This window comes from Euprymna scolopes, chromosome 5 (assembly GCF_053919585.1).
Source record: "Euprymna scolopes isolate OS-2025 chromosome 5, ASM5391958v1, whole genome shotgun sequence".
NCBI classification, from domain to species: Eukaryota; Metazoa; Mollusca; class Cephalopoda; order Sepiida; family Sepiolidae; genus Euprymna; species Euprymna scolopes.
The window spans coordinates 34,721,566-34,746,579 of NC_136486.1; the positions used below are offsets into that span (position 1 = coordinate 34,721,566).

Consider the following 25,014-nt stretch of genomic DNA (forward strand, 5'->3'; position numbering starts at 1 on the left):
ACTATTTACAACATTAGACTATTTACAACATAAGACCATTTACAACACAAGACTATTTCAAACGTTAAACTATTTCAAACATTAGACTATTTCAAACGTTAGACTACTTACAACAAAAGACTATTTACAACACACGACTATTTCAAACACGAGACTATTTACAACACAAGGCTATAAAAACTATTGTAATATAACTCGAACAAATATGCTATTTCAAACATTAGACTATTTCAAATATAACACTATTAAAGGCTATTTGTAAAATTATTCGCACGAAAAATGTTATTTCAGATAAAAATCTTACCGACTAACGGAAATACTATTTCTTACCTAAGCATGAAGAACTGACGGAAATTCTTTTCTAAATTTAATAGTGACAGACCAATGAAAATGCTATTCCAAACATAAGTGTGGCAGACCAATGAAAATGCCAATTATAAAGTATGTGGTCGCAACGAAAATACTATTTCAATGATAATCATAGTGGACGGAAATGCTTTTCCAAACTTATTAGTGACAGAGCAACGGAAATGTTATTTCAGGAGTGTGACAGACCAACGAAAATGCTATTTCAAACATAAGTATCATGGAACAACGAAAATGCCATTTAAAATTGGAGACTGGCAGACACACCAACCGACCAAATGACAGGTTGACAGACAAAACATCTCGTTGAGACAAATTTAAATAGAAAGTGAAAAATAAAAAAATAAAATAAAAACGTGAAGAACTCAAAAAAGATCAGATGAAACTAAAAGACTTGCAATTTGGAAGCAATTCTAATGTCGCCTAAGAGCATAATTATGAAAACAAAACAACAGCAAAAAAACAAAAAAAAACCGTTTGAGGAATTTGAACAGTTCCTTCTCAGGATCCAAGAATTTGATACTCCACAGATGGTCAACACATGATAACTGGCTTATATTTCAATGAAATGAAAAAAAAAGTGTGTGTGAGGGAGGGGGCTCCCCCCCACTACCCCCGGAATATTTATTTAAACCAACTTCATCACTCGTCATTAATGCCTGGTTTGCTTATCCACTGAGAATAGAAGCCACGTGGATGATACACTTTGCCATTACAAACCAGGGGGAAAATCCCCCAAAACACGGAAAAAATAATGGTAGCTATCAAAGAAAAAAAAAAAATAAAAAAAATAAAGGAAATATTTATCCTGTTGACGACCAAGCCAAACGGAGCAGTATTATGACGCATAATTTGTTAATTGGTATATTTTAAGTCTTTTATATAACCCCTTTTTAATTTTTTGTTTATGTAGTAAGAAAAAGGGCTGTTTTTCTTCTTTTAATGTAGAGATAGAGTGGGAAGGTTGGAGGCTAGATTCTTTGTTATTTTGGCAGTTTTATCCTGAACGAAAGAAGTCAACAAGGATGTTCTATTCCATATTGCTTTTGGGTAAAGATTCGGCGCCTGGAAGTCTGAGATTCAAAGATCATATTCTTCAGAAGGAAAAGCGGTATTTATTCTTACAACGCATCTTTTGGCAATGCAGGATGATCTCTGCATATTTTGAAGAATAAACAAGGTCCCACACTGTCTATCAAGCTTCATCTCCTGACCCATCGCCGCAATGTTGCATTCATATGCTTAATTTACTTCAATGGAATGTGCTCCGACGAACTTGCAGTGCCTGTTCCCCCATCCCCCTCACCCCTCATTACCTAAAAGTAAATATCCCCGTCGAACTCGACAAGCATCAAAACGACTTTGGTTTCCAGATACCATGAAGACTTTCTATTCAAATAACCACTTTTCTTGAACAACTTGCCTTTGGAATTCCCTTTCTGCTACCTGTTTTCGCTTCCGTATCAATATGCAAAACAATTAAATGTAATGTAAATAAGCAACTCCTCACTAAGGATGCTAATATGAATCTTGGTCCAAATTTCACAGCAGCCTCTGATGTCTCAGTGGCAATCTGCCTCGTTTGGAGCAAATACCAGAAAAATGAAATAAAACAAGAAAAGAACAATACACGCACGAATGGCGACATACATCTATTTCTTTACTAAAGCTGACTTAATCAACGTTTGTTTCCTTACGATTTTTTTCTTATATATTTTAAGGCCGTATTTTTCGAGTTTACTCCACGGCCTAAAGTTCACTAGGAACATGAGCTGGACCAGATACATTGAGAGCACTGCCAAGGCTGCTGGGAAGAAGGTGGGTTCTCTCTACAATGCTAGAAAGCTACTTATGCCTGAAAGTATCGTGTACCTCTATAAAGCCACCATTCGCCCATGTATGGAGTATTGTTGTCACATTTGGGCTGATGCATCTGCTACTAGTCTCTCACTCCTGAACAGGGCTCAAAAGAGAGTCGCCAACCTGATAGGTCATGAATTGTCATCTAGGCTTCAGCCTCTCTCCCATCGATGATATGTTGCATCCCTCTGCCTGTTCTACAAGTACTTTAATAGTGAATGCCCTGACGAACTACAAACTCTTGTACCCCCTTAACGTGAATACCCCCCCCCCGACAAACCCGACAAGCAGCTAAATTCTACCCCTACACAGTAGAGATCCCCAGGTGTAAGAAAACCTTCTACTTCAATAGTGTTTTCTCCAGAACTGCTAGACTTTTGAACTCCCTTCCGGGATTCTGCTTCCCCAACTGTACTGACATGCAGAAGTTCAAGTGTAATGTGAACAGACATCTTGCTGCTCATTTCCCTTCATAATGTCCCTGAAACTTATGTACCTAATAATAGCCTTCTACTTCAAAGTGGCACTATGCCTTGTTTGGGGTGAAAATAGAATTTTAAAAAATGATAAAAATACATGTTAAAATATTCCTCAGTTTTGGGATTGACTTAGACTTCCTCCAATCTCTTCCCATTGCAATCAAATTTCTATCATTGTTTTTTTTTGCCTTCAGCTAACTTTTAGTCTTCCTCTACGTGCACTTTTTTTTCAATGGTGTCATTACTTTTTACCGGATCCAACACGTTGTAGACTAATTTGCAAGGAAACAGAAGAAAGGGGGGGATTCGACTCACTTTCTTTTTTTTTAAACAAAAGCCTTTACATCTGGTATTTCTAACAACGCATTTTTCTATATATAAAACATTTCATTTCTCCTTCTCCGGCAACAGGCGACTTCTCACTCTGCTCTGACGTAACCCATGTGTCTCGAACACAACTCGAATACATGCTTCTCTCGTCACGTCTCGAACACCACTTCTCAGAACATGTCTTGAACATGTGCTTCTCTGAACACGTGTGTCCTTTTTATTTCCTCTGTGACGTTACATCGTGCAGCCGGCTTGGTCATTTGCATATGGCTTGGCTGCTGCTTCTGTTAATCCATCGTCAGTGGCTCTGTTGCATTTTTTTTTCCATTAATAGTCCATTAGAGCACTTGGTTAGCAATTATTTCTGGGCTTAATCTTTGAACATGTCCGAGCCAGCGAGATTATTGATGATATCAGTTGTTATCTGACTCCTCGATTAGTCATTGGATAGAGGGAGGGATAGATAGAGAGAGAAAGAGAGAGAAAGAGAGAAAGGGGCTAATTTTAAAATTTATCTTTTACTAGCAGTTCTACCCAGCTTTGCTTGGGCCCTATGTTCATAACTTTATGTGCATATGTATATATATATATATTAAAAAGTTTGACTCATGTCCAGGTAACCTACATCTAAAATTTCAAGTGTTTAGACCCAACATTGGTAGAGGAGTTTGGTAGAGTCTAAACAAGTCAACTCATTCAACTTTGACTTTTTGATAGCCAAATTTTCGCCTAAACACCGATTAAAAAACTTGCTGCATGTCTGAATACCCTTTATGCAAAATTTCAAATGTTTAAACCTAAAATTAGTTAGAAAGTTTGCTAGAGACCGCAAAGGTTAAATCTGATGTACTTTGACCTGTTGGCAGCCAAATTTTCGACCAAAAACCGATTAAAAAGCTTGCCACATGTCTGCATACACTTTATGTAAAATTTCAAATGTTTATACCAAAAATTGACTGAGTAATTTAGTAGAGGCCGCAGAGGTAAAGTTTTATAAAACTTCGACCCCAATTTTGACCCCTTAACAATTATTTTTTTGGACTCAAATTGAATTAAAAAGTTTGGTTCATGTCCAAGTAACCTACACCTAAAATTTCATGTGTTTAGATCTAAAATTGGCGGTGGAGTTTGGTAGAGTTTTCAAAGGTAAACTCGTTGAACTTTGACTACTTGACAGCTACATTTCTGACCGAAAACCGATTAAAAAGATTTTCCCAAATCTCAATACCCTTTATGTCAAATCTCGAGTCTGTAGACTGAAAATTGACAGAGAACTTCGGTAGGGAAATGCACACACACACACACACACACACACACACACACACACACACACACACACACACACAAACACACACACACACACACAGACACACACACACAATTTCACTTTTATACATATATAGATTAATTTTATTTTTTACTGTCTTTGCAAACTCAGTTTTTCCTGATTCAAACATTTGGTTATAGTCAAGATTGTCCGCCTTTTTTGATTTCTGGTTTCTTCTGTCCGTTTATCTGAATAATTAAACATGGTCAAACGGACAAGAAAGCCATCCTTAACATAGTGAAAGGAGGGGGTCACGCTATCTAAGAGAAAGATAATCATTAATCAGAAGGAACGATATTTTACTGCAGAGTAATAACCGGAAATGAAAATGAGCAAACAATCTTGACTATAACCAAACAATTTACCCAAGCTTGATGGATAACACAACTAGTTACATTTTTCTAGTACAAGTTCAAGTTAGAGTTATCACTAAGCAATGCTTAATACTAAACTAGTTATTATAATAGTACCTATTTACAATGCCTCCCCACGGGACAGAGTTAGACACCAGGGTCGTTTTTTAACGTGGAGAAAAGGTACAAAAATAAAAATCGTCTCAGTTGCGAAGGATTTCTCCTCCACTGAAAGAGAACGAGAAATAGAAGTGCCGCATCTGAAGAACAGATACTACACTTTGTTCTTGCCCAAAAGGCCAAGTGTTTATAAGAGGTTTGAACTCAATGCCTCTTATGGATCAAAAAAGTTAAAAAGAAAACAAGTTTATTCATATAAGACTAGCGGGGGGGGGGACTTTTCCCAGTTGTAAAAATGTGCTTAAATTTGATATTTTAATTTTTCCAGATTTCGTGCATATTTTTATAGAGTCGTGATTAAAAAAAAAAAGTATCTGAGTGCCATCAGCTAGAATCGAAACCGAAAGCAAAACGTAGCATTCAAAGCTGATGACGTTACCACTGTACCAACGTGACACGCATATGAAATGATTAAAAATAAACTAAGATGAATGTACAAAATATATAACGATTTTTTTTCAATTGTAACCCATTTTCGACCCCTTAAAAAACAATTTTAACTGGCTAAAGACCCATAAAATAACAGTCTATAAAAAAATCCAACCATTTGAGGCCTCTAGCGCCGCTCTGCGACTTTTAGTTTCGGGAGAGATAGAGTTTGAAAATATGAAGACAGACAGACATAGTATCTTTTATATATTAGATGTAGAATTCTAGACTTAAGCATTTTGAAAAGATATTTTTCAGTTGGTGCATAGCTATCTTGTTAACTATGGCATAAAACATATGGGACTTAACAAGACAAATCTATTAAGCTGGTATGTGAATAGTTTAGTATGCGAATTATGTTAAAGTCGCAATTTCATTCTAATTTCAGGCATTCGGGTTTCCTTGTTTTTATTTCTTACTAGTCGGGAAGGGGCGTCTGGCGTTACCCGGTTGTAAAATGCGCTTAAAAATAATTTATGCAGATTTCGTATTTATACAAAGCCAATTCATTATTAAATATTAGGTTGTACCTAATATATAGTACTAATTTCAAAAGATCAAAAAAATTACGGGTGCCATCAGCTAAAATCAAAATCATTAAGTGCTCCAGACACATTCTGTACTACTTGAGCTATCAGCAAATAGATAGTAAAGATTTAAAATTAAACCACTTCTTTTATTTCTTATCAGTGGGGATGGGAGACGGATGGCCGGTCTTGCCCGGTCTTACAATACACACATATATTGTAATTCATGCAGATTTCGTATTTATTTTTACAAAGCCAATTTTCCATTGAATATTATATTGTACCTAATATATAGTACTGATTTCTAAAGATCAGATAAAAATTACTTGGTGTCATCAGCTAGAATTGAAACCAAAACATTTAGTATTCTAGTCACATTCCCTACTGTTTGAGCTTCTTTCTTTTTTTTGTACAAGGTGATCACCACTTATCAAGGCCCGGAAGCCACTCAGGGATAAGGGTTATTGCATGTACAGTACGTTAGTGTGGGGGGTTAATAAAAATGTCTACTTAAGGGGGCGGTTCATCAGGAACTTGTTTATGTTGGACTTGAAGACATCCAGGTTGTAGTCAGGTGGAAAGCAAGCAGACGGAACAGAGTTCCACAGACGTGCAGTTCTAAGAAAGAAGCTTTGTTCATGGAATCTACGTTTTGATTTAGGCACAGATACAGAGTGGGGAAAATTTTTGACAGTGGTTTCAGCTAGACGAGTGTTTTTCGTAAAAAAAGCTATCGGTTAATAGATAAGAAATATATAAAAAATTAAACCACTTCAAGCTTCGTATGAATTTGCCAACATATTTCTGTACGCGTTATTCATCCAAACAAAGATTTTACTCGTTATAAACCATCCTTGGTGTATGATTACTATTTCCTGTTAACTTTGCAATTTCTTTCCCATAGAAGAGACGGTGCAAGCCTGTCTCTGCTCTATTGTTATTTTCATGGCAACTGAACTCCAATCTATGGTGCTCTCTTGCCAAACTTTCACAAAAACACTCGACTACCTACAACCGCTATATACGATTTCCCCACTTTCTATCTAATTCTAGCAACGAAATTAATGCCACTCTGTACATCCATTTGAAGTATATTCAACACTGATGGAGCTACCCTCATGTTAGTTGATATAAAAAATGCGTACTTGCTTGACCTTTGACACAAGTAGTCCCCAACTAAGTGTGAGAAAAAAAAAGAAAGAAAAGTAGTTGACCCTAGTTGAGAACGACCTAAAAGTTCCCTTTTCATTAACTACTATATCAACTTGGAAGCTTTGAACGGTCCTCACATCTTCAGTGTGCAACGATGGAATTGCAAATGACTGAAATATACTGTGGAGTCAGCAGCTGACATATCTGGATAAACTGCTTTGACTCATGATGCGGCGAATTCACTCGGAGTCGACTCAACCCACCACAGGTGAATGACGTCACAAGTACAATTGCAAGTAATTACCGTTGCTTTGTTGAATTTGAATGCATATATAATTTTCTAACCTTTTGGTCAAGATCAAAGTGTAGTATCTGTTCTTCAGATGCTGCACTTCTATTTCTTATTTCGGTGGAGGAGAAATCCTTAACGACTGAGACAATTTTTATTTTTGTACCTTTTCTCCACGTTAAAAAACGACCCTGGTGTCTAACTCTGTCCCGTGGGGAGGCATAGTAAATAGGTACAATCATATATACACCTGACGATTCTTTTTGCCGTTATTCTCAAAAACAACAGAGACGAATTTATCAACATATAAGCTTTATTTACAATTAAGCTTCTTTTTTTACCCAATCGATACAGAGAAAGAGATGTTAGTTATAGGGGTTGGTTGGTGTGTGGCACAACGACGAAGAGATGTCAATCACGCTCGACCATTGGCAGTCTGCTCTCTCCTCTCTTTCTGCTTTTTATGTTATCTCTTATATAGACATCAATCGACATTCCTAGGAATGTAAATATAAGGATATTAAATTTTTATTTTTTATTTTGCATTGCGCAATTCATAACTCCCAGCCTGGAATCTAAACAGTTCTTTGTTTTCATGATAATTACAATTCCGGTCATTTTTATGGGACACAAGAAAGTAGATCAAAACCCATCTGGAATATGCCTATGTGCTTACCTCTGCTTTCCTTGGCGTTACCACGTCTCCATATCCAACAGTATTACAATGTAGGGGAGGGCACCACTCCTTTTCTAAGATTACTCCACTTACCCTTGATCTGTCACCCTATAATGATGAATGTTTAACAGTTCGAACATCAAGTACCATTTTTGTAGTTTTTAGTATAATTTAAGTGAGGATTGAACCTCAGTCTCCCATCCCAGTGACCAGCACTGTAACCATTATGCCGAATGGCCGGTTAAAGTTCTAGTGGTAAGGGTTTTGTATCAGAGGACAAATAGGCTGCTCCCATACTCAGCACATTCACTACTGAACGAGAGAAGCAGGTGAAGAACAAAGGTTAACCTCGCATACCTGAAGTGTATATCCCCCCCATCCATCTGCACTCCAAGATGTTTTATAGCATATCAATAGTTGCTGAGTTATTTAATGCTGGGACACCATACCTTTCGGCAATGATTCATTGCAAGCAATTGAAAAGTACAAAAGTTCAGAAAAGAGAAGAAAGTACGACATGATGATGACAATGATGACGATGATGATGATGATGATGATGATGATGATGATGATGATGATGATGATGACGATGATGTCGATGACGACGAAAAGTACAAGTTAAAAAGGAAAGAGAGGGAGAAAAATAAGAACAAGATAGTATAGGAGAAGAAAAATGTTAATAAAGGAGGAAATCGTTCAGAGAGAAGAAGAAGAAGAAGAAGAAGAAGAGGAAGAAGAAGGAGAATAAGAAGAAAAAGAAAATAGTTCAGAAAAAGAAAAAGAAAAAGAAAGAGAAGAAGAAGGAGGAGAAAAAGAAGGAGGAGAAGAAAAATGATAAAAAAGATAATAGTTCAGAAAGGAGGAGGAGAAGAAGAAGAAGAAAAAGAAAAAAAGAAACAGAAAAAAGAAACAGAAAAATGATAAAAAAGAAAATAGTTCAGAGAGAAGAAGAAGAAGAAAAAAAAGAAGAAGAAGAAGAAAAAAAAGAAGACGAAGAAGAAGAAGCATGACAAAAGAAGAAAATAATATTTAAAAAAAAAACGGAAAAAGTGGGGAGGAGAAGAAAAAGAGGAAAATCAAGATGAAAATTAACAAAGAAGAGGAAGAAATTCAGAAGAAAAAGAAAACAAAAGGACCAGAAAGAAGAAAACAAGACGGAGAAGAAGAAGAAGAAGAAGGAGAAAAAGATAAAAAAAGGAGAAGTACAAACAGTTGATAGATATAGTGATGATGATAATAATCATAATGATGATGAAGAAAGTACACGTTAAAAGAAAGAAGAAAAAGACAAATACAGAACAAAAGGCAAAAATAAAAAAAATGCAAATAATAAAAAGAAAAGATGAAATAAAAGGAAAATAGAAGCAAAAACAACAGAAAAACAACAAAAAACAACAACAAAACATGAAGGAGGAAATGCAGAAAAAGGGTAGAAAATAGTTCAGAAAGAAAAAAAGGAAGAATGAAGAAGGAAGAAAACGTACAAATAGTTCATGATGATGATGATGATGATGATGATGAAAAATTCAAATTATAAGAAGAGAGCATAAAATATATAGAGATAGTAGAGAATGAACGGAACAGATAATAGGATAAAGAAAAAGTGAACGAAGAAGAAGAAAAAGAAAAGAAAAAAGAAACAAAAGAAGAATAACGAAGGATGAGGGGGAGAAGAAGAAAGCTTCAGAATAGAAATAGAATAAATAAATAAAAGAGAGAGAAAGAGAGAGAAAGAGAGAGAGAGAGAGAGAGAGAGAGAGAGAGAGAGAGAGAGAGAGAGAGAGAGAGAGAGAGCTAGAAAGGTCTTTCGGTGCAGTCAAATCGGTTCCCTTCAAACCAGATGACCAGACATTCTTTGTGTGTTTTTTTACATACAAAAAATAAATTAAAAGAAACAGAAAAGTTTCTTAAATAACTGAGTCGAGGCTGAAAAGAAATCGCGTTGCAATGGAAATATTCCGAATGCAATTTTGTTTCATATTGTACATGGAGAATTCAATCCGGAAAGTATCACATAGGTGTTCTCAGGTCTTTTTCAGACGATAGGACATTTTGGCCGACAGACATTTTGCCCAACAGACGTTTTGCCCAGTTACGTTTTATTTTTCAGACTTTCTTAGCCAAGACACGAAATAAGTAAAAAAAAAAAAAAAAAAAAAATTAAATAAATTAAAACTAAGAGATTAAGCAAGATTATTACAAAAGAAATGTTTATTTAAACTTATTTTAAAAGCATATTGAAAATCTAAGGAGACTTGCTGTCACTCAGAGTCCAGAGAAAGTCAATGGTTGGAGAACATTAAGTGAGTAATAGAAGTAGCAGTACTACTATTACTACTCACCTACTACTACTACTACTACTACTACTACTACTAGTAGTAGTAGTAGTAGTAATAATCCAGATCTCCATTGGATGAGTGTGAAGAGTACTGAGACCTTGAGGAGGCTTATTGCCACCCAAATCTCCCTGAAGACCAATGGTCATTGTCAGCGAGAAATCAATAAAAGCTCATTTGTAAAGGTTACAGAAAGAGGGGGACAGAAATATTTTCGAGTTTGACAAGATACACCTGAAGCAGGTCGAAGGTTTAATCGGCCAAAATTTTGTGAGGATGACACTCAAGATGAGAACAGTAGTTCGAATAATCCAAATAAACATCACGAATACACCCCTTCCAAGTTTAACCGTTTGTCGCCATGGTAGTAGCAGTGACAACATGGTAATGTGAAAGTTACTCAGCTTACAGGGCTCGAGTGAAAATCCAAGAAAAGCCAGCATCAGGATCCGTCGTCATCTGGTCGTGTGTGTGACAAGCAATGACGTGTTGGGTGCGGAACCACAAATCAATGGGGTAAAAATCGTAAAGTTATTTTGTGTCATTTCTTTGTGCGTTCAGAGTCAAACCTTCCCCGACTTTGTATGCAACTGCTGAGCCTTATTGTTCTCAGTGACAAGCGTAAAATATTGCAATCCTGCAGGGTAATGAATAGCTACGATCAACGAGAAGGACTTCATGAAAACTAGACAATCCTGAGGCAAAATCTTTGTGAGTTCTCTGAAGAATATATGTTGTTAGGACTGCCGTTCTCATTTTGAGTGCCAGAAAGGTTTTTAGGCGCAGTCACATCAGCTGTCATTAAACCAGATGACGCGACATCCTTTGTAGTGTTCTTTTCATACACAAAAACACACATTGACGACTCACGTGGCGAATTAATATCACATCAGCATTTAAGTCGTGAGCGTGACATCATCGAATGAAACACACACACACACACGTTTCAACCGATGTAACCTCCGACCTTCTTCAGGTGTATCTTGACGATGGCTGTTATTAGCGAATTGAGGAAAAAATAGTTTTACTCTTTTTTTTCTGACAAACCATTTTTTACAGGGGAGCCACTACTTATCAAGGGCCGAAGGCCACTCGAGGATAAGTGTTAGAATTCAATATGTATATTTTTATGAAACGGATAGAGCACATCACAAACTTTGAATTCTAACGACTACACCCGGAGAAGGTCGCATGTTACATCTACCAAAGCTTTATGAAAATAACACCCACCCAAGATGAGAATAGCAGTCCAAACAATCCGAATTATACATACTAGCGGGACATATGGAAATTCCACATCGTCATCTTTCATATGTAATATATGGCTGCTGAACACTCTATGGATGTTCAGAGACCCCGCGATATTATTGTAAAAGTATCCATCTAAGTAATCTGGTTAATGTAGTGTCAGAATATGCCTGGTTATTATGGTTTATCTTTAATATCCTCATAGGAGTCTCTGACATATTTCCATTGTATGGACGCCCGGTGCAGACAGAAACCGCACAATATCATTATACCATCTTTAGACAGAACAGATATTACTCTTCGATCATAGCCAGAAGATCAGGAAGGTATTAGGTTAGTGTAAAAATAATGTCGTTCTTTTATATATAGATCAGTGGTTCTCAAACTTTTTTTACTCATGGACCCCTTTTCCCTTCTTTTTATCTTGGTGGACCCCTTCATAACTATTGGTCATAAGACAAGCTTCTATTTTTCACGGCCCTGTCGGTGGGGCATTAGAATACGCCGACTGCCCCCCCCCCCCTGCAGAGGTAAAAGTCCCTCAATGGGGGTCCTGGATATGACCTTAAACTATATCCAGTGGTGAGGCCCCCGCTTGTGGGCTTTGGGGAGTGTGGAGCCACTCTTTAATTACCATTGCTCCCAGGTCCACTCTGACCCGTAGTGGTAGTACCTGTTAGGGTCTCAACTATGGGTTAAATAAAAACCGACGTGAAAACAACAAATATATTCTATTAAAATTTTTTTCTTCAGAATCTTTGGATTCGGCATTAAATAACCCGAAAAGGGTTGATATGCCGTAAAACAAAAACAACCAACCAACCAAAATCTATTTTTCACTAATATAAACTTTGAGGTTTTAATAATCAAATAAATATTATATAATTAAGCTTTATTTTTAAATGAAAACTAATTTAATGCAAATAAAGTATTCTACAACAACTATAATAATAATAATAATAATAATAATAATAATAATAATAATAATAATAATAAGTTTTGTTATGTTTTGCCTGTGGACCCCCAGAAATATTCCATGGACCCCTAAGGTCCATGTGGACCCCGGTTGAGAACCCCTGATATAGATGAACGTCAAAAAGCGACATTATTTTTTAAATTTAATTTTTTTTTTTTTTTACATTGCGTCCTGGGTGATCAGGAGATCCTATTTATTAACATACAACGAATATCAAATTAGCATATCTATATACTAATTCAATGTTCGTAGTATGTTATCACTAGGTCTATGACAACAGCATATTCTTTTCATTGTTTTGACTCTAGAGTATATATCCGACACAGTTAATCAACCGAGAACCACATCACTCTATATAACAGCATATGCACACTCAACAGATACACACTCGAGAGTCAAAACAATGAAAAGAATATGCTTTTGTCATAGCCCTAGTATCACCTTCTATCCCTCTTTGTAATAAATAGGATCTCCCGATCGAATAATTTAAAATCTTGAAACCGTGACACACGTACTTATGTGTGTACGTTAAAGGTACTATGGTATTAATATATAGATTATCAATCCTTTTTTCAAAAATCCAGAAACATTATATGAAATCAGCATGGCAAAAATGGAAACGACTCGACACCTTTTCTGGTTCATGAACACATCTAACATTTTGAATTCTAACGACTATGTTTCGATGGAAAAAAAAGAAAAAATTCTTTCGACCATTAACTAATAACAGTCATTGTGAAAATACACCTGAAGAAGGACGGAGGTTACATCAGCCGAAACGTTATGAGAATAGCACGCAATATGAGAATAGCCCAAACAGTCCAAATTATACATATTATCAATCCTTATATAAAAAATTTATAAACATTTTTCTCTGAAGAAGTCTGACTCAGTAAAAAACAAACAAACAAACAAAACTGTAACGTAGTCGCATGTTTCATCATTTAAATATGTACTGTGACCTAATCTTTAAATGGATTATGTATTTAAATAAAAATTTAAATACTTAATGTTAGACTGACGAGATATATCGTTTTTTTTTTGTTTTTATATTTTGTCATCGAGGTACAGGTAAAATAAAATATGATTCCAACAAGATAGGCTAATACAGTAGTTGTTTTGAACTGAGCGAAAGTCTACTAATATAGCCCCCTTTAAAACTTGCCGAGCCTTTACCGACTAGAGATTTCGTCAAGTTTATTTTTAGACCGACTTGTAAATCAGAGAGGAAGAGGGGGAACCGGAAGTGGTATCGCTCCCCATTTCCCTTTCTAACTGGACACTAGGGGAAATCGCGCTTTTTAGTTTGGGTTGCCGACCTGTTAAGAGGTATCTCACCTCGTGGGAGAAGGGGGTTCAACTGCTTCCCCTCATGTGAAAAGGAGATACGGATACACGACACGTGGACGACGCGCCCCTCTTCTCCAGTCATGCGAGAACATGCGATTAATTTACTTTCTCACGAAAGACACGATGACTTTTTCCCTATCATGCGAAGGAGATGTGGATGTACTGACGTGGACGATGTGGATCCTTATCCCTCACGAAAGAGACAGATATATAAAATGCGAGAAAGAAAAGAGAACACGTGAATTTGCTATTCGAACTTTTTCCCCACCGAAGGAAATATCTTGGATTAACTTCGTCGTTGACTAGTTGTGAAACACCAGTAAAAGAAATGAAAAAAAAAGGAAAAACAAAAGGTCTGTTTTATGTGAAACACACCAGTAAAAGAAATGAAAAAAAAAGGAAAAACAAAAGGTCGGTTTAATGTGGGAGATAACCAGCTCCTTTCAAAAGGGGATTCTGCGAAAATAAAATAGCCTTAGTATAAAAGGATTTCTCCCTCCATTGTATAAGGACAATTAATTTGACTGCAGTATGTGTGTTGACACTACTTGGCAGTGCTCAGCCCAGTACAAGTACCGGGTGTCAACTGCTATCTTACCAGGAAAGGAAAAGAAAGAACGAGCATAGTGGGTTGTGTTGTAAATACATGTCGGCGACTTCCGTGTGACATTGAACGAAATAAATAACTTTTTTTTTTCTCTCACGTTACAAAACGAATAACAACAATACTTCCCTCCCAAAAAGCTCTAAAAATTGTACCATTTATGAATTGTTTTAGTTAAAAACAGCAACAATAAAGGCAAGGATATTCGTCCATTTGATTCCCAGACTAATAACTCTGTTGATTCCCATAAATTCTGACAGTTTCTCTTCCGTTTTTGCTTTTATCCATTCTTTTAGGCACATTTGTTTAAAATTTGATAGGAAAAGCAAAAAAAAAAAAACTCTTAAAAATATTATTTGTTCATTAAGTAGGTTTCAGCTTGAAGAAGGACAACAGCTGTAGTCATTTTTTATTCTAAATAAAGCCCTCTCAATTACCGAATTATGTAACCTTTTACTCATGTTAATAGGTATAGTTTGAAAAATTTGCTTTTAGAGTAACATTTCAAAACAGCGCACTGGTGAGCTGTGATGCAGCGAAACACTGTCTGTGGATGACTATATATAAGACCCCTCCCCTTCTTAGGTAGAGCACTTTCGTTAAATGATTTCGCCTGCTGTTTATTTAACTTAATGCGATGTTCTTATATAAAGACATTTGAAGATATCATTTACGAGCGAGGTCAGATATGAGAACTGCCGACTATCATCTAGATAGTTGTAGGTTCGATTCCTGACTCGGGATAGGTACTAGTCCAACCACACTGATCAACTGTGATACAGTGAAATAATCTCCCTGTGGATGACGATAATATATATATATATATATATATATATATATATATATGGTCTGTTTCTTATACAAACGTTACTGGTTACATTTACATATGTGCATATATGGTTCAGTGAAATCCGAATTAAAAGATACCTCTTCATCAGAAAGCTCCCAAAATGGAGCGACATTGAAATGAAAGTCAAAATTACATTCGTTTTTTATAAGATATTCAGGTGTGGTTTATGTTTAGGAAGAAAGTGGGGTGTATACTTTGTAAATGTGAGCAGTAGAGGTCTTGGAGGGAAGTGTGGTGAAGAAAGGGAGTAGGGGTGGCGGTGCAGGGGAAGGGGGAAGTACAATCCTATGTGGTTAAGCTGTACCAGCAGGGAGGTACTGGTATTATTTTAACTTGGCGGTTGTTTATTGGCCTAAGTCTTCGCTTTGATCTGAAGTAATATATCCTCATCGCCGCTACTTCCCTAACTTAGGTTATTATGATTGTTTTTTTCTTTTCTGGTGGCGACTTCATTATCCGTCCATTTTATTAATAAGCTCTATTTATTTATTTATTTCATTCCTCGATTTTTTATGCGTTCATTTGTTTTTTGTTTTCAATTTATTTGTTTATTTGTTTATTTATAAGATATAACTCACAGTATACCACCTTTATTTAAATCATATGAATAAGCCTATATATCTGTTCAACTGACTGTTTATTTTACCATATGGACATATATTTTTTTGATCTAGTGAACTGGTATTTTTGAAGTGGGATTCCACTGAAACATGTATGCACGTATATAACCAATAATGTTTGAATAATAAACAGACATTGAAAAATGTACACAATTTATTAAGTAATCAAATATTAAAGCAAGGAATATAAAAACACTGGCTCTTAATCCATGGATTTTCAAAGATTAGCTCTTCTCATCAGGGCCCTGTCGGTGTTTGTTGTTCCTTTGTTATTTATTTTTTCTAAAATCCGATTGCTGCATCGGAAAGGCCAGTTAAAAATACATAATATACTTTGTTATTTTCTTTAATTTAATCCCTTTTTTAGAATTTATTAGACAAAATTTAACTTTTATTTTACCGTGCCAATAAATATGATCATCACTGTATATATATATATATTTTTTTTTCAAGTCGATTTCTATTTAACCCGTAGTTGGGACCCTAACAGGTACTACCACTCTGGGTCAGAGTGGACCTGGGAGCAATGGCAATTAAAGGGTTGCTCCGCACTCCCCAAAGCCCGCAAGCTAGGACCTCACCATTGGATATAGGTTAAGGTCATATCCAGGACCAAAATGGTTTGAAATTTTTTTTTTTCTTAATATAATAATTATATTATTAATAAATATGGTGCTTCTGCATTTACCGAATCATGGTTTCTATGAATTTTTAGAGTGTGCTCGGCATCTGACGGAAATAATCGGAAAAGGTCGTCAGAGCCTTCCTCAATTTTTGACGAACGCGTTAATACGAATCTACGAAGACTACTGTTTTTCAAAAGATGGAAGAAATAAATAATTAATTTTAATCGCGAAGGTTAGGGTTAGGGTTAAGTTTAGGGTTTAGGTTAGGGTTAGGGTTAGGGTTGGGGTTAGGGTTAGGGTTGGGGTTGGGGTTAGGGTTAGAGTTAGGGTTAGGGTTGGGGTTAGGGTTAGGATTAGGGTTAGGGTTGGGTAGATACATGTTTGTAATTTTATTTATTGTATTTCCATGTTTTTCCTGTTTATCGTTATAGTAGCAGTTTAACGTTTCGCGGTTAGCTGCTTCCGGTTATTCTTGACAGCGGCCGGGGTCATCTGAGAAACTTTATAGAAACCGCAGGTCGGTAAAGGCAGAAGTACCATAAATATTATTCAATAAGGTATCATTTAGAGTTATAATTTGAGTTTCGTATTTAGAAATACACGACATCAGGTCAAATTCCATTACCATTTATATTTGATTTCGTTTATTCACATTATATTTACACATTTCGAGTATGCATTTCTCAATTTTTACATGCATAATACTAACTGGATTTTAAGCGGAAACGATTCCTCATTTAGTAATCTATAACAGAAACAACAACATAAAACTATTTTTAGTACTTATACAGAAATTTTCTTGCATTCCTCCCTGATTGCAACCAATGTGCTCTGAATTAACTTATTGCAATTGTACGCCCTCAAAGTAAATATCTCTGGCCTAGCAGCAAAATCCCACTCCTTCACTGTAGAAGTACATAGTTGCTAGAAGATCTTCTCTAATAGCTTCGTTCCACGGATTGCTTGTGTTTGGAAGTTTCTCCTTATCCGACGGTACCAACATGCAGAAATTATAAAATTAATGCGAACAAATATCTTGCTTTTCAACTCCCTACTCAGCTTGCCTTCTATAGTATTAATCCCTTATGCTCCAGTGGCAATATGTCTTGTTTAGGGTTTAACAAAAGTGAACAAAAAAATAAACAAATAAAAAAAGTAAATGACAAATAAACGAAATGAGAAATAAATAAATGAAATAATAAATAAATAAATAGATGATAAGTAAATAAATGATAAATAAATAAATAAATGATAAATAAATAAATAAATGATAAATAAATAAATAAATAATAAATAAATAAATGATAAATAAATAAATAAATGATAAATAAATAAATGATAAATAAATAAATAAATAAATGATAAATAAATAAATGAATGATAAATAAATTGATAAATGATAAATAAATAAATGAAATAATAAATAAATAAATAGATGATAAGTAAATAAATGATAAATAAATAAATAAATGAATGATAAATAAATTGATAAATGATAAATAAATAAATGAAATAATAAATAAATAAATAGATGATAAGTAAATAAATGATAAATAAATAAATAAATGATAAATAAATAAATAAATGATAAATAAATAAATAAATGATAAATAAATAAATGATAAATAAATAAATAAATGATAAATAAATAAATGATAAATAAATAAATAAATGATAAATAAATAAATGAATGATAAATAAATAAATAAATGATAAATAAATAAATGATAAATAAATAAATAAATGATAAATAATTAAATGAATGATAAATAAATTGATAAATGATAAATAAATAAATGATAAATAAATATACGAACTGATAAATAATAAATAAATGAATTATAAATAAATAAATAAATAAATAAATAAATGATAAATAAATAAATGATAAATAAATAAATGATAAATAAATAAATGATAAATAAATAAATGATAAATAAATAAATAAATGATAAATAAATAAATGGATGATAAATAAAGAAATGATAAATAAATAAATGATAAATAAATATACGAACTGATAAATAATAAATAAACGAATTATAAATAAATAAATAAATGATAAATAAATAAATAAATAAATGATAAATAAATAAATGATAAATAAATAAATAAATGATAAATAAATAAATGAATGATAAATAAGTAAATGATAAATAAATAAATGATAAATGAATATACGAACTGATAAATAATAAATAAACGAATTATAAATAAATAAATAAATGATGAATAAATAAATAAATGATAAATAATTTGAGTTCTGCACCATGCAAAAAAAGAAATGTCCAAGTACATCATTTGCTTCACCCCCCCACACATTTAGCTTCAAAAGTCCCCAAGGCCTTAACATATTTAAATTTGAGTTCAGCACCATGCAAAACTGCTAAGTAGACATACACAGAAAATTTTGGACAAATATGGTAAAATAGTCCCAAAGATGGAGTGTTTTTATCAGCCCTAAAAGAGCCCAAGAGTTATCGCGAAGTATAGACAAACAAAATTATATAGAAATTAGGTAGTTAATACTTTTCAGAAAGTTTTATAAAAGTCCAAGGCATCAATTTTTTTAATCAGAACAAAAGTGTCAATTTTAGCCATTTTAACCCGAAATGCACCCCTAGGGGGCAACCAGAGATTTTCCGGAAAATCCATTGTTGTTTTTTTACTCATATCATGTTTAATGTTTGCACAAAATTTTTTAAAAAATCCAAAGCGTAGTTATCGAGAAAAATGAGGACAGACGAACGGACGAACGGACAAGGGTGAATTTATCGGTCCACCCTCCTTTTGTTGGGGGGGGGCCAATAAATAAATAAATAAATAAAGGACAAACAAATTAATAAATATACGACAAATAAATAAATAAATGATAAATAAATAAATAAATGAAATGATAAATAAATAAATAAATGATAAATACGGTGATAGTTGTGTTTTGGTCTTCAGTCTGCGGCGAATGTGGCAGATTCTGTATGAGGGAGAGCGAGGCAGCTGCGGATGGTGAACGACGATAACTTGATGGCTACAATAAAACATAAAGATATAAATATAAGAATTCATATGTGAAACGAAATTGAATGCGAATAAAGATGAAAAATATCGATTATTTGGATTCTTCAAACTATTGTTTTCATCTTAACTTATTTTCACGTTTCAATAGATTTAACTCCTGACCTTCTTCAGGCACTGAGCATTGTGCAGCCAGCACTCAACATCAAATTTCGAATTACTTAGGATTTCTACCCAATCATAGATGACGAAACAACAGTACGCTACCCCCGTGGACGCAAATTTCCAAGTTCAACAGAAAGATTATAGAGTTCAACAAAATACACTTAAAAAGGTCAGAGGTTACATTGGCTGAAACGTTATGAAAATAACACTGAAAATGAGAATAGTAGCCCGAAGAATCCAAATAATATGTATAATCAATAAGGCTATGACAACAGCATATTCTTTTCATTGTTTTGACTCGAGTGTATATCCGGCACAGTTAGACACAGTTAGTCAACCGAAAACCACATCACTCTATATAAAAGCATATAAGATATCAACGGGTACACACTCGAGAGTCAAAACAATTTAAAGAATATGCTGTTCTAATAGCCCTACGCCCCCCCCCCCACACACAAATTGAGCATTGGAAGATAGGATATTATTTTGAAACAGAATAGCAAACTAGAATTGATTATTGAAAGCAGTAATATATAATTTTGGCTTCAGACAGATACCAAGTCTCTGTTATTAATAGACTAGCAGGGCTATCCGGCATTGCTTGGGGAGAAAAGTGTAAAACAACTTCTATTTTTCTCTTTTTCTCCCTCTATCGTTCTCCCCTATTATGGCATGTGCTCTTCACAATTGTCTAAACTATTTCCTGCTTCCTTTGTTTCTGCTCATTTGACTCGTTGGTCTAGTGGTTTTCACCAATCCACTGTTTTGATACTTCATTATTATACAGCTTCCTATTCTAATAACTTTTTTCAAAGAATTATTATTTTTCTTTTTTATAGGAGTCACCACCTATCAAGGCCTGGATGCCACTCGAGGATAAGGGTTAATGAGTGTACAGTAGTCAATGAATAGAATTGCAAGTTTATGGAACTCTCTTCCTGCTGACTGTTTTCCTCCTATTTATAGGCGTAAGTTTTTTTCCAGACAGTTTCGATCGGCGTCTTCTTGCCGTGCTCTTCCATTTCGTTTCCATTCTGTAAATAAAAGAAGAAAGACCATTTGAGACGGGAGTTCTTCTGCCTTTGCAATAATCATTTTGTGTTCTTGTTACATTGACTGGATTCAAGTTTTACATCTGTAACGTGGCCGTTACTTTTTAAACTGTGTCGTTACACTGCAAACCCACACGCTGTCTGGCACCGTCGCAATGGAACAAACAAATAAAAAAGGAAAGAAATAAAAATGCGACTCGCCACCTTTTTTAAGTCCAAATGAAATGCATTTATTTGTGGTTCTTCCAAAACAAAACATTTTGTTATCTTTCAAAAGTCCTTTCGCACTTATATGCGCTTTTCAAAAGTCTTTCTCCCTGCCACCTCGCGCTGACACTGGTATTTACATGTCCATCTTCCCCGGTGTAATTTGCTTCTCTGGACCTTGATAATGGTGACTCTCTAAGAAAGAACCTACTAAACCAGGTCACTTTCATTCATTTATCATATATGTCAAAGTAAAAAAAAAATCCTCTACTCTCTATCGATGCCTAAACCTAAACATGGATTCCATTAATTAATGCTTCTTTCCTAGAAATGCCCGCTTGTGGAACTCTGATTCGCTGGTCTGCTTTCCAGCTGACTACAATATTGTCGCATTCAAGTCTAATGTAAACAAGTTCTTATTGAACCGTCCTCGTAAATAATCTAATTATACCAAATTTCCACCACAAACGATTATTATGTTACTGTCCCAATGACTACCGTACATGCATTAACCCTGATCCTCTAGTGGCCTTCAGGTCTTGATATGTGGTGACCTCGTTGTGAAGTGTGCAGTTCTGTTTTCGACCAGAGAAAAATAACGACCTACCAATATTTCTGTCGGCGTCTTCTTGCCGTGCTCTTCCATTTCGTTTTCATTCTGTAAATAAAAGAAGAAAGACCATTTGAGACGGGAGTTCTGCAAAAGTTGAATAATTAAATACAGGTAGTGTTTGCTCGGACGATAGGAAAAAGAACAGATGTGACAAAAAAAAAAAAAGACAAAAAAACAAAACAAAAAAAAAACAATAACAACAACAACAACAACAAAAAACCGAAAAAAATAAAAACAAAAAAAAAACAAAAAACAAAAAATCAACAAAAACCAAAAAAGACAACAAAAGCAAAAAAACAAACAAAAACAAAACAGCCAAAAAAAAACACAAAAAGAAAAAAAATTAAAAAAGACAAAAACAAAACAAAACAAAAAAAAAACAAAAAAAAACCCCCAAAAAACAACAACAAAAAAAAATAAACAAAAACAAAAAAAAACAAAACAAAAAAAACAAAAACAAAACAACAAAAACAGAACAACAAAAAAAAACACCAAAAAGAAAAAAACAAAAAACAAAACAGGAGGTGAAATAAGGAAACAGACGAAAGGAAAGATACTTCAATTTTATTAGTTTCAAGACCGAAAAATAAGTTGAGTTATGAGTTTTGAGATTGAGTAATCTCTATCATCTAAAAGAAAATGTGTATGTGTGTGTAAGTTCATTCCATATGGACTCGAAAACAGTTGGACCGAATTTTATAAAATTTCACACAAAAGTACTTTATGTGCCTGGTAATGTTCTTAGATAAGTTTTGTGTTGGAATGCCTTCGATAAGTAATGATAATCGAAAAAATCTGATGAAAGAAGAATCAGGCGATTTTAACCAAAAACGTTACACAGTTTAACATCACAAGTGCACTGGAGAAGTTTTATTGCCAAACAAGCAGAAAGGCCCGACATAAAAAATCAACAGTAGTTTCTTTGATATGACAAGGTCGCATTCGAAATGAATGTTGTTGTTTAAAGCACAATTGCACCATGATACTTGATGACTTTTTCCATTTGAAGCTTAATTCAAGCCATAATCGCGGCACAAGTAGTAAGGCCAGGAATATAAACTAAACAGTAGTTTCTTTGATATGTCAGAGCATGTTCGAAATTTACGTTTTTGTTTAGAGCAAGCAAGATTCAAGCAAGCAAAAACGGTCCACAGAGTTTTATAATTATATAGATAATGTTTATAGACAGTCATAATTTTGCTATTTATTTTAGATTAGCGGGGGTACCCGTTGTTGCCCGGGTGTTTGGAGGTGTGTGTGCTCTTAAATAAAAAAGAAATCGGGGGGGGGGGGGTAGGATCGAACCCGAAACCCTGAGGCGAAGTTTGAAAATAAAATGTGAAAAAAAACATGAACCATTCGGCCAGCCAGAATGAGTTACTGAAAGATGTTTGAATTTATTTAAACAAAATTGACAGGTGCCCGCAAGATTTTGTGCGAGCGTTACGACGACGACGACGACGTAAGCAATAGCTATTCGGCAAATGAGGTCAATGACCAGGTTTGTTTGTTATAAGCGAAGTAAAAAAAGAAAACATAAAAACGAACGTTAAAACTTAAGCGGGGGGGGGGTAATCAAAACATCGAGAAAAAAAAACACAAAAAAACTAACTTAAGGCAAACGAACGATGTTAAATGTAAAAATCGAAAAAACAAAAAAGAAAACAGAAAAACGAACGTTAAAACAAACAAAAAAATATGTGAAAAATGGCTTGAATAAGCCTGTTTCGATATTAAAATTTAAAAATCGGTGGGTACCCGGGTGTTTTTAGGGGTGTGGTCGGGGGTGGATAAGCGAAGTAAAAAAAAAAACAGAAAAACGAACGTTACGTGAAAAATGGCTTAAATAACACTGGTTCAATATTTAAATTTAAAAAATCGAAAAAAAAAATCATCTCATACCACGATTCGAACCCAAAACGTTCAGATAACGAATCAACGCGCTAACCAACTGAGCTAACGCGACGTACATGAAATTCAGTCAGTTCTTCAACTATTTAAAGTAAATCAGGTCATGACGTCATCTGACGCATGCGTAGAACCGGTACTCGTTACGAGAGGACCGTTTTTGTTGAACCCTCCCCCTGTCGAAAATTGTCGATTTCGGGGTGAAAAAATTAATGTTTTTGACCATTTTTCGATATTTTTCGGGCGAAAGATGGAGCTTCAATATGATACCGAGTTTGTGAATTTTCTTAGTGTCTGTCGAAAGTTTTTAGCGGACACACAAACACATACACAAACATACATACATACACACACTTTCGCTTTTATATATAGATAGATTTATATATAGATATATAAAATAGCAACATTTATGACTGCTTATAATTATTAAAAACATTTTCACTGATAAGATGAGCCGTTTATTGAAAATCCATGATTAAGGAAAACACTTAAAATTTTTATATTTCTCATCAAATAAAAAAATTGTTATAAATTTTTTCATTTACAGAATTTAATTCCAAATGTTCATTTACACTATTGCTCTATCTCGTATATTGAACTCCTTTATCAGGTTGAGATTGTGTCTTGTAAATATTGATGCTAATGTTTCTAAGGACTTTAATGCTTACACTCCGTAATCTAAAGTTTACACACACACACGCGCATACATATATTACACACACACATATATTAGACACACACACACACACACAAATATATATATATATATATATATATATATATATATATACATACATACATATAAGATTGTTTGTTCAGGCGATATTGTGGTGTTTTTTTGCATTCCCTGAGTGCTTTAAAGGGGGAGGTTATCTGCCCTTTGTTTATATTCTAGTCACCCACACATTTTTGGGACGTATTATTTGTAATTAATTTATTATTTAAATATTATTTATTAAATATTTTCTACGTGCGTAAAATTAAATTATCTATAGACATGACATGTTTGGAAGTTTCACTTTTGGTCAGTATAGCTAAACTTATTGAGACGCGAGCTCACCACTGATGTCTTAACACCAGACCACGTGATATAATTCTAGGCATTGTTTTGATCGTTTTTAAATGTAAGATTGTTTTTTTTTTTTTTTATAAGTGATACTGTGTGTTTTTTTTTAAATGAAAATATATAAAAAAAGAATACAAAAAGTATAAAAGCTTATAACATTTCTTTATTTGTTTTCTATTGTTGACGTGCAGGAATACAAAATAATATCATGAAAAAAATTTAAAAACGTTTTATAAGTGCATTATTTTCGACCGATCCTTCAGTCTTCATCAGTGTAGTGAAAGTGATGAGCATACACGGGGGAAAGGAGAAAGGAAGAGGACGGAGTAGGAAGAGGTATAGCCAATGAGAAGGTGCCACGTCAGTCTTAAATACACATACATATAAGTACGCACACACACACATGCACACAA

At 34.3% G+C, this 25,014-nt stretch overlaps 1 protein-coding gene across 2 annotated transcripts in view; it reads right to left on the reverse strand.

The window, feature by feature from the left end:
- LOC145276766 (uncharacterized) overlaps nucleotides 1-25,014 on the reverse strand; it is a 448,989-nt gene that overhangs the window by 175,790 nt on the left and 248,185 nt on the right. For both annotated transcript variants that reach the window (XM_080128020.1, XM_080128019.1), the window contains exons 2-3: nucleotides 21,622-21,672; nucleotides 19,502-19,603 (exon numbers count right to left, since the gene is read on the reverse strand). In XM_080128020.1, the coding sequence (XP_079984146.1) occupies nucleotides 19,502-19,603; nucleotides 21,622-21,672 (153 nt within the window). The remainder of the gene's footprint in view (nucleotides 1-19,501; nucleotides 19,604-21,621; nucleotides 21,673-25,014) is intronic.